At 35.3% G+C, this 15,840-nt stretch overlaps 1 protein-coding gene across 3 annotated transcripts in view; it reads left to right on the forward strand.

Moving 5' to 3' along the window:
• The window catches only part of LOC149085121 (small glutamine-rich tetratricopeptide repeat-containing protein beta-like), a 91,737-nt gene that overhangs the window by 16,648 nt on the left and 59,249 nt on the right, over nucleotides 1-15,840 (forward strand). For all 3 annotated transcript variants that reach the window (XM_089232940.1, XM_089232938.1, XM_089232939.1), the window contains exons 3-4: nucleotides 5,711-5,814; nucleotides 13,635-13,701. In XM_089232940.1, coding sequence (XP_089089066.1) covers nucleotides 5,711-5,814; nucleotides 13,635-13,701 — 171 coding nt within the window. The remainder of the gene's footprint in view (nucleotides 1-5,710; nucleotides 5,815-13,634; nucleotides 13,702-15,840) is intronic.

The raw sequence follows: 15,840 nt of genomic DNA on the forward strand, positions 1-15,840 counted from the left end.
ACATGAGCCCCTAGTGGCTACAAAAATCAATGAACACAAATGAAATTTGAGATTCAAGTTTTTCAGAGTATGGGCTTGAGAATAAGTCAAGAAACAGAAACCTAGCTATCATGGTTACAGCAAAAAAATTCTAATGGCAACACAAACTTTTTTATGCATTGCAAAGTGATTGGCATGGTAAAAAACCATAAATGATGTTATAATGGTACCTCTAGCACCATAAATGCTGGCACTAAAAAGACAACAACTACAATGCCGGAAATTCCCCTCCGAGGGGTTAGTGCACCAACCCCTCGGTGAGGTCTTTTTTTGTCTGCATCCTTCTCTGTTGTTTATGATATTATAGCTATCGTTTCACAACTCTATTCATGGTTTTTCACAGCACCAATCACTTAAAAATGCATAAAATCGAGTGTTACTATTTACATTTTCCCAAAAATTTTGTTTTTCTCTTTGTTCTTGATCACGTATTTTAAAACACCTTTATCTCAAATTTTTCATTTGCATTTGGAAATTTTTGCGGCTGCTTAGGGCTCATATATTGGCAAAGTTATTTTATGACCATCCTGTACAGCCATTGTATTTATTGTATATACGTTTGTTTCAAAATGTTATAACACTCCAGAAGCTCACGAGTGCAATTCATTAAGTGTTCAAGTACAAAAGCCTAAAATTAAAAAATAACCCTTCTGGTATTTCATGTTCATCAGGTGTGAATTAATTGGAAAAAGTTATGATTTCATCCTTTTCTTCATAATTTAGTCCCATGTTACTTATTGCATGGTTCGCACATCCCCATAGATCAGGGCATTGAGGGATTAAAGGGGGCAAAGGGGCAATCCCCCCCCCTCCCCGAGAACAAAAAAATAAAATATTCTTTGGAGGGTATAGCCCCCTCCAGGCCCCTGATTTGTTGTATCTTCCAACTAACCACCCCCTTACAAAATTGCATTAAGCAAGACTCCCACTTGTCCTACTTTTTGGTAAAATGCCCTACTTTTGTAATATTTTCTCAGCTTTGTACTACTTTCTAGGTTTTTGTCATACTTTTCTTATTTTTTTTATTGAATCCTATCAACAAAATTTGTGTAAGTGATTTTAATTTCGGAGGGAATCATCAATATATTTGCCAAATAATACTGTTACGAATTATAGATGATAGATGGCACAGTTTCACAATGTTCTGTTTGCAACAGCAGTGAATACCGGTTTTGGTTTATCGGAAAAAGATGCGATTGGTGGGAACATTCTGGAAGGTTCCGCCCCTCCAGACAGTGGTTCAACTTCTCCATACGCCGCCAACTTGAAAACTGTGAAATAGACATTTGTGGAATGTTCTTTTTCTCGAAGTTTCGACTGGAGCTATAAATATGAGGCGATCGCAAGAGGAAGATGCGGAGGCTCGAATAAAGAGAGACTCAATTAAAAGTCAGTTGTATTTTAACTTTGCGAGAAAGTTGTTAGCTCTCTGATTAGGTTGTAAATACGTGTAAATTGCTATTCTCTAAATAAATCTGTGTTTGTCCGTTGAACCGCTTGTTTTGCAATCTCGAAGTCTTGTGAAAAATTATCTGGAACAATTTGGTGTCAGGGGTGGGGTAATTCAAGACTTGCATGAAAATGAGGAGAATGGACATGAATGAGATGCGAGAACAGCTGAATCAACTGATGTCTGTGATGGGCCAGATGAAATCAGGCATCGAAGAAAAGATCCAGGCCACGAGCACAGCCGTGAAAAAAGGTGTCATCACCTCCATCAGAGAGCTGAAAGATCCCCCGAAAAATGCCAGGGATGACCGTGAAAACCAGAGAGACAAGTTGTTGGGAAGCTGGAAATGCCATGAAAAAAAGCCGCCTGTGGAGCGTATGCTCAGTTGCAGCTACCGGTACGGAAGATGCGCCATGCCGAGTGTACCACATCTCACAGCTGCACGGAGGAGACCGCGCAGACTCCATGTAAGAGGCGAGATTGATGGACTGCCGTGTAGGATGGTCATCGACACCGGAGCCAACGTGAGCATCGTCAGGATGGACCTGGCTCGAAAATTCCAGCAACGACTTCTCTACGTATCACCATTGCTAACACTGCAGACAGTCACAGGAGAGAAAATGGCTGTGCTCAGAAAATTGGAAGTCTCAGTGAAGTTCGCAATGGTCACCCATCGACACACCATCTTCGTGGCAGACATAAGGCATCCATGAATCATCAGAGTGGGCTTCTTGAGGAAACATGGATTTTCCTTGGAATGACCAGTTGCACACGCAGTAGGAACATATCGCCCTACTCTGATGTGGTTGTAACAAAGTACCTCCAAGGAAAGTGATAGACATTCCAGAGGCTGGAAAAGAGTGCATCGCCAATGCAGAGAAGACTAATGGCAGGATCAGAACTGTTCTCTAACAAGAGTCAGAATGTATCAAGAGGACGATCCAGCCTCGTAAAGAAAAAGGGCATGGAAATGCAGAAGGTCTGACGAGAGGACCAGGTCCACAGAACCGTCATCGTTGCCTGAAGGCAGAAGAGAAGTATGGGCCAGCGAACCCTGTAGTGAGCCATAACGTCTCAAGCAACGATCCTTGGAGCAACAAGAATAGCCGCCAACCTGGAAACTGAAATAGAAATTTGTGGAATGTTCTCTTTCTCGAAGTTTCAACTTGTGACGATCTCCGATCCCAAGAGGACTGAATGTTTGTGGACTTATCTCGACCTCCTTCAAACTCCCCTACTCGTGAAGTTGATTAACTTTTCAGTTCAGTATTCTTTGTTAGAAAACCTAATAAATTATTTGTTCATTGTCAATGTGTCTTTGCCTGGTCACTTGCAGCGACGCATACAAAAACCCTTAATGCAATGAACACGTTGTAGAGGGACATGCAAAGGCTCGAATAGATAGAGACTTGATGAAAAGTCAGTTGTGATTTAACTTTGCGAGAAAGTTGTTAGCTCTCTGATTAGGTTGTAAATACGTGTAAATTGCTGTTCTGTAAATAAATCTGTGTTTGTCTGTCGAACCGCTTCTTGTTTTGCAATCTCGAAGTCTTGTGAAAAATTATCTGGAACAATACAAATGTAGTAGATTGCAATTAATGATTCTGCCAAAGCAGAAATTGTATCATTTTTAAGGTTATTTGTGGGGGGGGGGGGTGTATGTGGACCATTTGGTTTATTAATTTTTCATTTGCTTAGTTTGAGGGTTCAACAAGTAGAGTAGTTATTCTGTAAAATTCTGTCTGGATGGAAAAAATAATTTTGCATTTACTACTTTACGGTCTTGGACAGTAATATTCATCATACATAGGTTTGTAGCATTATAGGTTTGTAGCATTCCATGGTCTTCTGTATTTTTAGGGCATGCAGAGGCATAAACAATATTTGCAATTCTCAGCAAAGAGCTAGAAATGAAAGTTCTTCATTTGTCAAAAATGATTACACTGGCATTGAACAGTAAAATGTAATCAAATCTCTTAAAAAAAAATGATGGACAACACAATAAAACCATCCAGTTCACCTTGGCTTAATTTACATCAGACCTTGTAATTTATAAATTTTGGACTGTTCTTTTGAAAGTGGTCTCAAAGGAACACCTTTCCTAAAAAATTTACATGTCTGTAAAATGTCTGTATATTACATGTCTGTTGTATATCGTCAAAGAGAGTTGACAGACTGGAGTGGGGAATACCCCCAAAAAATAAAAATAAATGTAATTTATATTGTGAGGAGAGAGACAGAAAAGAATTATCTGTGGTTGCTAGTACACTGTTTTGGCCCAAAATTGTTTTTGTTACAAAGTCATTTCTGTTATTTTGCTTTAGCTCGAGTCACTTTTTAACCCTGCTTTTTCCTTCTTGTGTTTGATTTTTTGAGTGGGAGCTCTGGAGATCTTTATTGGAGATTCAAAAGATTTCCTCAATATCCCACTCTCCCCCACATTCCAACACCTGGGTGTTGCATTGTATATTCATGAATTATTGGGAGACTCTGCTGCGTTGCAAAGTTTCTAGAGAGAGCGGACTCAAGTGCCTATAAGGTGTTGTATTTAAAGAATTCACATTTAGCACATAATTTAAACATTTTGCAATATGCTTTTAGAAGTGATCTCGAAGAAGTGTCATTCTTAAAAAACTTGCATGTCTTCATAATTTGCTGTGCATTGTCGAAGAGAGTTGATAGACTGAACTGTGGAAGACTCTGAAGAAGAATGTAATTTATATTGTGAGGATAGACAGAAAAGAATTATCTGTGATTGTTGATACCCTGTTTTGGCCAAAAATTGTTTTTGCAAACAAGTCATTTCTATCATTTTGCGTTGGCTCGAGTCAATCTTACAGGATTCTGAAATAGTGCTATGAAAAAAAATTATTTTGAAATTAAAAAACAAAGTTTTTTTAGGTTTTTTTTTATTATGCTATGATTATGTTGTCTAAGGGGATTACCCTCCTCTGTCCTACGTTTTTAGTCCCACTTTTTATAATTTTTTGAGTGGAGCCCTGTTTTACATATCTCCAAAAGCACAAAAAATAGTCAGTCATATAAGAATAGATTCATGGTGATTTTGAATATGATATAAGAAAATATTGTTGTGACTGGTTCCAAAATATCTCCAAAAAATACTGTTATAGAAAGATTAATTATTGTTAAAAATATTTTTTTTTCCAATACCATCCCGCATTAAATGGTGATCAATAGTAAATCGCATTAGTGATACATGTGGATGATATATGGATTATGTACTGTATTGTTAAGAATATTGTATCAAGAAGAGTTTATAACATTATATTAACCCTCTGACTGCTCAATTTGTGGACCGAAATTGCTTCAAAAATTGTGTAATTTTTTTCACTCAAAAAGTGAAGTTTGAGCGGTAATACCACGTGCCTTTAAATGCCGCAAGTTAGTGGACAACTAATGACATCTGTTGGCCAAAACGTAAATGAAACGTCTAATACTGTATATAATTTATTTCAGTGGTTAAATGGGGAAAAAATGGGATGTGCTTCTCAATAAAGGAAGAAAAACACATGCCCGCGGAAATCACGGTATGAGCAGATTTTGCTACATTTGAGTTGCCCGTGGAAATCGCGGGATGAGCAGCCAGAGGGTTAAAAACAATTCTGAACTACACTGAAGAGCTAAAAAAACTGGTAGCCTGCAGTCATCAAGGGTACACGAGTGGGCCTTCGACTCCGAAAGCCCATATCGATGATGTTTCGTTGAATGGTTCGCACGCTGACACTTGTTGATGGCCCAGCATTGAAATCGGCAGCAATTTGCGGAAGGATTGCACGTCTGTCACGTTTAATGATTCTCGTCAGTCGTCGTTGGTCCCGTTCTTGCATGATCTTTTTCCGGCCGCAGCGATGTCATAGATTTAATTTTTTACCGGATTCCCGATATTCACGGTACACTCGTGAAATGGTCGTACGTGAAAATCCAAATTTCATCGCTATCTCGGAGATGCTTGTGCGCCGACTATAACACCACGTTCAAACTCACTTAAATCTCGATAACCTGCCATTGTAGCAGCAGTAACCGATCTAACAACTATGCCAGACACTAGTTGTGTTATATAGGCGTTGCCGACCACAGCGCCGTACTCTGATTGGTTCCATATCTCTTTATTTGCATACGCATGTCTGTACCAGTTTTTTTGGCTCTTCAGTTTAGATTTTATCAAAGTTTCACTGTATATGTATTTATTTAAAATTTCAGTTACCATTCAGTGCTTGCAAACTGCGTATGATCTGAAACCAGAAGATATTGAAGCCCTCAAAAAAGATGCTCCTTCTTTGCAGGCATTATTTGATGATCGACATGTGAGTTTACAATTTTTGTATTGTTAAATAATTAACAGCAGCATGTTAATACATTTGCATCTGAGAATTTTTGTTAAAACTTTCCTATAAAATGAAATTTAATGACATAAAATATTTTAACATATGTGTGTATTAAAACTGTGATTTATTAGATAATTGGTGAAACAATTTTCTTTACGTAATGATACTTCACAGAATTTGAAAAATGAGAATGCACATTTTCCGACGATATCACTTATTTTTTAAAAATGAGAATTCTTGTTTCCTGATGTGAATGTGTTGGTAAAGAAAATCTTCTAATGATGAATAATTGAATAAAATTTTGTAAAATTTTGGTTTAAAACTTTTGCAAAAAAGATTCTATATATACATAATTCTTTGGAGTGGAATCTAGCTGTAAATATATATGGTTTTACCAGGCATATAGGTCAAACATTTTCATTGTTAATGGGGATGAAACCATTTCTATGTGTCCTACTATTTCTAATTTTTAGTAAAATGTCATATTTCTGAGGTTTTGCCCTGTTTTTCGGACTTTTTACCAAATCCTGTAAATAAAAGCCACACAACTTTTTGTAAATGAATGGGGGAATTGTCAAAATATCTTCTGAGAGTACAAACATAGTAGGTTATAATAAATGATTCTGCAGAGATTCTGGTGCATTCTATCAATTTGTGTTCTCATTATTTTGAATGCACATTGATCATTTGGTTTATTGAAATTTTTGCTTTTGGTTTGAGGTTTGAAAACTCATTTTTTTTATTGATGTTTTGAGAAGTTGCTAAAAGCATTGTCTAGATGGAACAAACATTCTTTACGTATCTGAAGACAGGGTTGTTTGGTTTAAACCACATTGTTTTTTAAAAAATCGGATAAAAGTGGCATGAATATAAGTTTTTTCCTTGAAAAATATCATATTGGTTCATTATTAGCCAAAATGTTTCATTTTTACCAAATTTTATATCCTTGGGGTACGTTCTGATGGTATATCTGTAAATGACATGAGATTTTATAAGTGGTTTTTTTTTCAAAAAGTCTCATGAAAATGCCCAGAAAATATATTTTTTATATGAAGTATCTTAGTTATTTAAAGTTAAATACAAAAGCCAAAATTTCTCATTCTTACAACATTTTCTAATCTTTGGCTACATTTTTATGCTCTATATCTTAAGCAAATTCAAGAATAAGGATTGCATTACACATCTAAATGTAGTGGTGTATTATCTCACACATTTCTTTTTCCCTTCACAAAGAATGATACCATCATGCTAGGGGCAGATGGTCCTGTAATCCAATAAAGACACCAGCTGCCCTTAAAGGACAAAGACTAGTGTACTAGTTGTTACATTACCTCACATACATTTTCATTTTCTTTCCCATAAGAAGTAGCACATCTCCTACTGTATATCTCCCAGTCTTAATATTCAATAGTTTTTTTTATACTTTCACTGTTAAGCCCAGTTAATCAAGGTTCTACTGTATAGTAGTAACAGATTTATGAAAAATATATAATCAGCTATATACAGGGTGATTATAATTTAAGTTTTGATTCCAAAACTATACAATAAGTACTGGTCAGAATGACTTGAAAATTTGCATGGATATTCCTGAAGCAATGGAAGTTTCTTTTGCAAAAGAAAAAAAGTGCAAGTAGATGATGCTGTACTTGGCCAGTAGTATAATCTATTTTGTGCAACCACATTTTGGCACTTCCACAGCATCAGTGTGTGGATAGAACTTCTATCAAGATGCACATTGCAATACCAGCAAAGCAGCTGCTGAAGACCCATTTTGACAGGATGCACCTTAACCCTTGCAACTTCTGGCTGTGGGGGGGGGGGGGTACTTCAAAATGTTATGAACAGTGGTCGGATTGCAAACTTTGTTGAATTGCAATCTCCAGCACATCCCCTACCTATATGTTAGAAGTTTCTCAGGAATATTAACGTGGGGGCGCGTTTGGTTTAATAAAGCTGAATTGCAAGCACATCCACGTCATAACCATGGCATACTCTGATCTGTTGTTGAACAAGAATTTTTATGCTTTCAACCTCATAGCCAGAACACTGTGGACAACATATTTAACATTTCTTAAGTTGTAGTTATTTGTTTAATTACTTCATTTTTTGTGATGTTTTCATGAATTATGAAATCGTGCAATGCTATAATTAAGTTATCATTTTGCCATGACTGGCTATTGTTTCCATTCTGCGAGCAAATTTCCCACATGTTGGATGATGTCATTAATTTTACACGTTTAAGTATTTTTTCCCCTTTATCAAATAAAATTTCAATTTTTTTAGGAATATTCATCTCAATTTTCAAGTCATTCTGATAATCCTTCTTTTTTTACAGTGTTTTGAAGTCAGAACCTTAGTTATAATCACCCTGTATATCATAAATCATTGCTAATTAATCTGCATTATTTATGCTTCATTAAATGCATTATATATATTCACCTAATTTTTATTAGTTTTTGCAAAATAGCTTCTGAATTAAGTATACTGAAAGCAACTGGAGAAAAAACCTTCATATATTATATAATTAATAACATAAAAAGAATTTTCAAACACATCCATTGAGTTACGTAAAAAATAATTAAATTGCAAAAGTTGGTTTTTTTTTAAATGTAAGAAATGTTTATTGATTAATTAATATGGGAATAGTGCTAATTACATTAATAAACATTTTATTTTAATTAATTATTAGAAGTTTGAATCATTTTTCAGAAATTTTATTGTTTTTAATGTTAATACTATTTACAACAAAAAAACCTGGTTTTTTGGTTTTTCACCAACCCTGTCTGAAGATGTCACTCTCCGCTATTAATACAAAGGTTTCGACAGTTAGCTGATGCAAAGATAAATCCACAAAAGAAAATTCAACTGTCTTTACAGGGGGAATCAAACTTACATACTCTCTCACCAGATGAGCCGAATAAACCACTGCACTTTCTTAGAGCTTGTGTGTGCTGAATGCTACTCAGGGATGGGATTGCTGCGCCATTGGCAATTTCCTGCTACATACTGCAGCATAACGTTAATTTTCCGAGAAAATTTGGCGCTTCTGCACCAATTGGGGTTCTCTGAAATTTCCCTCTTCAAACTTTCGCTTTCGATGATGTCATTTGAGTCATGCTGTGACGTCAACCTCGACGTTGCTACTGTAACTTATAGAAATTGTGCATGTTCCAGTTTTTTTTTATAGAATTCTCATCAAGATACCGGTTCTGCCAAGGTTTCCTGCATTTGGCTGTGAACGTAGTGCGTCGGTATTTCAGATTCCGAAAACAAGCGTCGTCTCTGAATGATTAATAAACCAATTTTCAAGCTAAAAAAAAGTTCGGGTTTTTAACCAATCAGAGACGGCGTGGGTTTTCGGAATTTGAAATATGGGCGCACTATGTTTGCACCATCGAGCTGGAGAGAGTATGACGTCAGCGGTCTTTGCTTTGGCAGTGCTGAGAACGTCGTCCGCAACATCATTTGTCAGAAGATCACGTGACTCGGCGAAAACACGCGCAATCCCCCGTTATTTTCTTATGGCATAAATCAGAGTTTAAAACAATAAATGAAAGAAATAATTTCAGCATAGATGAGATAATTCCAAAATTAATGAAAGAGATGATTTTTCAATATTAATGGAAGATAATTCTACAGAATGAATAAAATTCCAAAAATTAATGAAAGCGCTAATTTTAGCATTAGCAAAAGACAATTCCAGAATTAATGAAAGAAAAAGTATATTGATGAAATAGATAATTTCAGTTCCAAAGTAAATGAAAGTGATAATTACAACATTAATGAAAGAGAAATTCTTTAGAGAATTCCATAATTAATGAAAGAATTCCAGCATTAATGAAAGAATTCCAGCATTAATGAAAGAATTCCAGCATTAATGAAAGAATTCCAGCATTAATGAAAGATAATTCCATAATGAAAGAGAATTCAGCATTGATTCAGAAGTAAGGACTGGAGTCCAGATGAGACTCATCTCGACATAATCAAATCCACAAAGTCCTTTCAGATAAAAGTGTCTTGGTGAAAGCTTTGTTTCTCAAAGAAGCATCGGAACATTTCAATGACTTTCTGAGACATTATTTCAAAAAAAAGGAGCCCCTCATACACATTTTGTATGATGAGCTAGGAGCTCTTGTTAGAAAAATTATGGCATGTTTCCTGAAATCTGAACATATCAGAATGTTGGAATTGCTGAGCTCCAGAATGTAGCTATAGAAAGCAAATATGAGAGCTGGAGGACAAATTTGGTTGTTGGTGCTGAAACAGAAACCAGTCTTGCTGAGCTGGGGGATGTTCTCAAGAAAACATTTCTATGAGGTGCTAGATCACTTGCACTGGTGCTAGATCATCAAGCACTTGCTCAAAGTTTTACCTTTTGAGAACACCATGCTGGAAAAAATGAAGTGTTTGCATCCCCTTTTCCGACTGGAAAACTCTTAATTATTATGTATTAAGTACATTGTTTCAAAGCTACCGCAAGTTTGTCCTTCAGATACCCCTGTTCTCTTGGATGAATGGATTTCTCTGCAGTGGGAAGATATACAGGTGAGTTATCAAAGGTTAGATAAGTATTGGAGATCTATATTTGATCTGAAAAACTTGGATGGAAGTGCAAAGTTCAAAATTTTGCCTGTGCTCATCAAAGCGTTATTATGTCTTGCCCACATGGAAATGCAGACTGTGAGAGAGGCTTTAGTGTAAACAAACATTTCCTGCAACATAAATCAAATCTTTCGATTGAAAGTATCAATGGCATTAGGTGAATAAAATCTTTTATACAGCATTCTCAAAATGCTAAAAATATTGATGTCGATGCCAATCTTCTGAAAGCTGTTTGCAGCTTGCATCAGATGTACCAAGACAGACTTCAGCACCAAAAAACTTTTGATAAAAAAGTTCCACGACCAGATGAGAATCAAAGACTAAAAGCAGAAAAAAAGGGGTTGGAAATTCAGTTATCATCAAAAGCTATACCGAACACTGCAGAGAAAATGATAGAAGTGGGGATAAAGAGAAAAAACTTTGTAGACATCGAAAGTGGGCAAGTTCGTCTGAAAACACCAAAACAAAAAATGTGTAGTGTTCTTGAGAAATTTGAGGAAAACAGTCATGAGTCAACAGAAACAGAGTCAACAAAATGTCATGAGGTGTTTTTTTTTTGTTTTTTTTTAATGTATGTTTGTTTGTTTGTTTGATTTATAAACTTTTACTTTTTCTTCTTACGCCCAACTTGAATTATGACTAATTTTTGCATCCCTACAAGTGGATGCAAGTTTTATCAAACATATAAAACTAATTTTAGATGCCAGAACTCTATAACTGGTTAAAATGTTCAAAATTTAATAATCTGATTATCTCGGTTCAAAAAATTTTAATTTTTCACAAAGGTAATAATGATGTGCACTGCTCCGAATTCACAGATTGCTGCTCCGAAACACTAAATTTACTGTTCCAAAACTGCTCTGAAAATAGTCAACAGCAATCCCATCTCTGGGTACTGCACATAGACAGTACAGGCCATACTGAAAAGACCTTTTTACTTACTGGCTCTGGGGTACTCAAACTGTGCGCCACGGTGCTCAGCCAACCTTTGTCAAGAGCAAAGGTTTTTCGAAGAGACTTTGTTAAACTTCTCTGGGGAGCCACACATAAGCTTTTATTAGGGGAAGAGGCACTGCTGGTGGAAAAAGTTGAGAACCCCTGTGCTGGTTTATTTTCTTGGACCATTCAGTACAGGAACAGACATTTGTTATCCAAAATTTTATGTATAGATGAAACACAACACAGTTTACATAACAAAGCAGTTGTGATTCAGGTGTTACTCAATAGTATTTAAGTTTTCTTTTGTATTTTTAAGATATAATTTTTTTGGCATAAACAATGTTCACAATGATCTGTAAGCTTTTAATAAATAAGCGATAATCTGTAAGCTATAAATGGCAAGGTTTAATTTTCAAAAATGATCATGCTAGCCTTGGGTGATCAAAATGTAATAAAAAAAAATCCCTTTTTTAAAATTAAAATTTAATTTTGTTATTCTTTTTGCCATGTCGTATTTCTGCCCTAGCTATAGAAGTCAATCTTACAGGATGTTAAAATAGTGGTTTGAAAATTTCATGTAGTTAGGCTGTGTGAACCCAAGTGTTAATATAAAGCAGGCAGACACCAGTGGTCATCATTTCCCTCCGTTTGTTTATTAATATATCCGGTCAAAGGCATTATAAGGTTTGGTACTATGCACCGTCATTGATCATGGTGTCATGAGGTGTTGTCATTCAGCATAATGTCTTTTCTGTCCTAGAAAACACAGAGAAGCCATGACTTTTTTTGCCGAAATTGAAGTTTCAAATTTCTTGACACTTATGAAGTCCATATGTTTCCATTTCAGTGATTGTTGATTTGATTCAGGCATATGTGTATAAACCCAAGTTTTGTAACCCACTACAATGAGGTTGAAGATCTCATCTTCTGCATGTGTGTAATGTAACCCTATCTATTCCATATTGTGTTTATCCGTTAATATTTTGGGTACCCAGCATGCGCATAGTTTTCTTTGCTCTATTGTTACTTTAACAGCTTCGTAAAGCGTTATCTTGGACCTTCCTAAAGAACCCATTCACTGATCTGTAAGTGAGACGCCAATTTTAATGAATTGTTTTCTCGATTCTTTGAAGGAATTTGCCAGAGATTGTAGATGGCCTACATTTTCTGTGTTTGTCATGAGCATCATTCCTGCCTCACTAGCACTTAGTAATTCAGATGTAGAAGAATATGGTTTCTCCCTGAATGCATGGTTGACTTCTAAAAGAAATGCTTTTGCAAAAAAAATACCATCAAAGGTGTAAGAGCAGTGAAATATATATTATTTGGCAAGTTAAAGAAAAATAAAAGAAAAATTATATACCTATATTTATTTACTTTAAAAAAGACAAAAAAAAAACATGCCTATCACTAAAAACAAAAATATTCTCTAAGCAGCAATAGTTTCTATTGAAAAATATAAAGGAGTTATAGAATAGCAAAGAGTCTTGAATATAAAAAAATACCTGAAAAATTTCAGAGAAAGCTAAAAAAAAATATACTCTTACTCATAAAGATGCAACTGAAGAAAAGCATGCTACTCAAATTATTAGATGAAGGGAAGCATAATTTGCATGTAGCACAAAAAAAGAAAAGATTGGTGAAGCATCGTTTTCATCTTATATGATTAATATTTCAACTTGAAGGCTTAGTTTAAATAATAATCATTTCAACAAACAAAAACAAATTTTTGGCTATGTTCTTTTGATGTATCATAGACAACACATAATCTTTTTGCTGTTTAATGTATTACCTTTTTTTATAACATAATTTTCTTTTTGGTATTTTTTCATGATATAAAACATAATGGTTTTAAATTACACACATATTGAATGAGCATTCTGCTCCAGTCTGAAGAGTCCTAAACATTGACTCACGCCGTCTCCGCACTTGGTGACTGTTGGCCACAGTCTTTGGTAAGCCACCGCACACCCCCTCATTTCTTTTGTGATAAATTAACTAGATTATTTCACTTCCCACAAAATTACTTTTCACAAAATTAATGACCCTTTTTTCACAAAAATACAATTCACAAAAAATGTATACCCTCAAGAAAGAAATATTGTCATAGAGGGGTTATTGTTATATTGAAAGATAATATCATCATGCACCAAAAATTTATGCTGTTGTTGAAAGCTCTTCTAAATCTACATTAGTGCGACCAGAAAATACATTGCAAAATGTTGTTCTTTTATGAAAATTCTTTGTTTTTTATTTAGAGGGTGGCTGGCATCGATGCGCTTATGCAATCAATAAGGGAAGATGCTGAAAAACAAAAAAATAATGGTAAGAAAACCTTACATGTATTTTCTCGGATAAAAGTTCTCGAAAAAAATTATGTATGAGTTTTAGGTTAATTTTCATGTGCCAGCATTTAAAAATAGCGTCTATACAGCGTAAATTCACCTTCCTACAATATTGCGAATGTGCATTTCTTTTTAAATCGTAAAGGATTGGAAAGCCCATTCAAATTGTAAAACTTTCCCGAGATCGTGGAAAAGAAACTGAATCTGTAAATCCTCAACCTTGAATATCTAGTTTTGTCATCTAGCTTCTATGTGGTAGTCACCGTTTCACATCGCGAAAATCACGGGTGTGTATGCAGAATCTGCTTTTGGAGGGGCAAAAGGATCTAATTCTTCACAGAAAGTTTGGGCCACCAACACTGGAAGAGAATTTTAAATGAACAGATAGTATATAAAAGAAATTATTTTAATTCTCTACAAAAATATTTTTAATTTTTATCTTCTGGGGGGAGAGGCCCCCTTATAACCCACCCCCAAATTTTGCTTTTGGTGAAAATTTTGGAGGATAGATGCAGGGCCGCAACTGGGAGGGTGGAGTTACAGGCGGGTCTAGTGTCCTGGGCTCTGGACTAGAGTGGGGCTCACCAAATTCACCCTTTATAACTTCTACAGTACATAGGTGTGCCAAAATGTGTGCTTATTCAGTTTGAGAAAGTATCCAGTTGCAGCGTTAGATAGATGGCACCACCTACTGAACATAAAACACACCAAATGCTGGGCACACACTCATAAGCATACTGTTAAGTTCCTCCAACACAAATCTGACATAGTTCCCATATTCAGGTGTGAAAATATATGGCAGTTAAATGACGACAGATCAGAGTGGTGGACCATCAGGGAGGGAAAATAAAATCATTTTACCAGGAAAACCAAAGTATGAATAGGGAATCGGAAGATAAGTGTCTGAGAGAGAGATAGAATTGAATTTGCTTTAAATTTGATCAGAAGATATTGAAAGTGCTAAGATTTTTTTAACGAAATGTAAAATCAATCAGAAGGGAATTTATAAATTGATATTAGTAAATATATAAAAATGCGTGCCTCCAACTGTTAAAGTGAATCCTGCTTATAACGTTTTTCAAAAAACCGTCATAAAAAATGTTGTAAATAGGAAAACACTTTAAACAGGAGATCTTAATGAAGATTACTTAGTGTTAGGACCCCGAAAATAAGTTGTACTAAGTAAAAAAACAATGTTCTAAATGGGAGAAACGTTATAAGCAGGATCAACTGTATATTTGTTTTAGATTTATTACATGTGCGGAATTCCATACATTAAATTCTCAGTGCTAATGAGCTTCTTTACAAGCTTTTTCTACTAGTAGACAATGAATGTAAATGTACCTTTGGATAGAACATGTTTTTAGAAATGAATTATGCTGGATCCACGCAGATTCCTTCTCCTACCCAGAACATGACCCATCGCTCAGTCTCAACAATGAAATATAAGCAGGTGATCAAAGACCTGCGGCATGCTGGAGATACCAGTGAAACCATTCACAGAGATACAAGTGAATTATGGGGGGGGGGCATAATATTTTTCGGGATAAATTTTTTTTAGAGGGACCCAGATTTTTCGAATAACATTAGAGTACAGTGGCATATCTGTCTGTTATTATTTTTCTGATGTAGACAGACTTTGGTGTAATGTTATCCCAGGAACCAAATAAAAATGACTTCATCAGTAAGATGACTTAATAATCAGTAAGCCTAATTTGCTGATTATATGCTGGCAAGGACCTTTAAAATCTGGCATAAATAGGGTTTTGTCCAAAGTGATAGACATCGTACCAAGGTCTGACTGTACATAGTACATAACTTATTTGATATCTGCCAAACTTGAGTAATGAGAACAAGGGAGATTTTCTCCCAAATCTCTGAATTCCTCACAAAAACTATACACAGACAGATATAGAACAGATTTTTGAAAAACAAAGGAATTTTTCATGAATGAAATGAAAAACATGGGGATTTTCCCCTTTTTGGAAAAACAAGACATTGTGCTAGTCATTGCCCAACAGTAGGTTGAATTATCAGTTATTACTTTGCTCAAATTAAATAATACCAACAAAAATAATTGACGTCAGAAACAAAAATAGAATATACAAACTTTAACAGG

Source organism: Pholcus phalangioides, unplaced genomic scaffold (genome assembly GCF_987345545.1).
Source record: "Pholcus phalangioides strain wild (caught in Gottingen) unplaced genomic scaffold, Ppha-v1.0 ptg000007l_1, whole genome shotgun sequence".
Lineage (NCBI taxonomy): Eukaryota > Metazoa > Arthropoda > Arachnida > Araneae > Pholcidae > Pholcus > Pholcus phalangioides.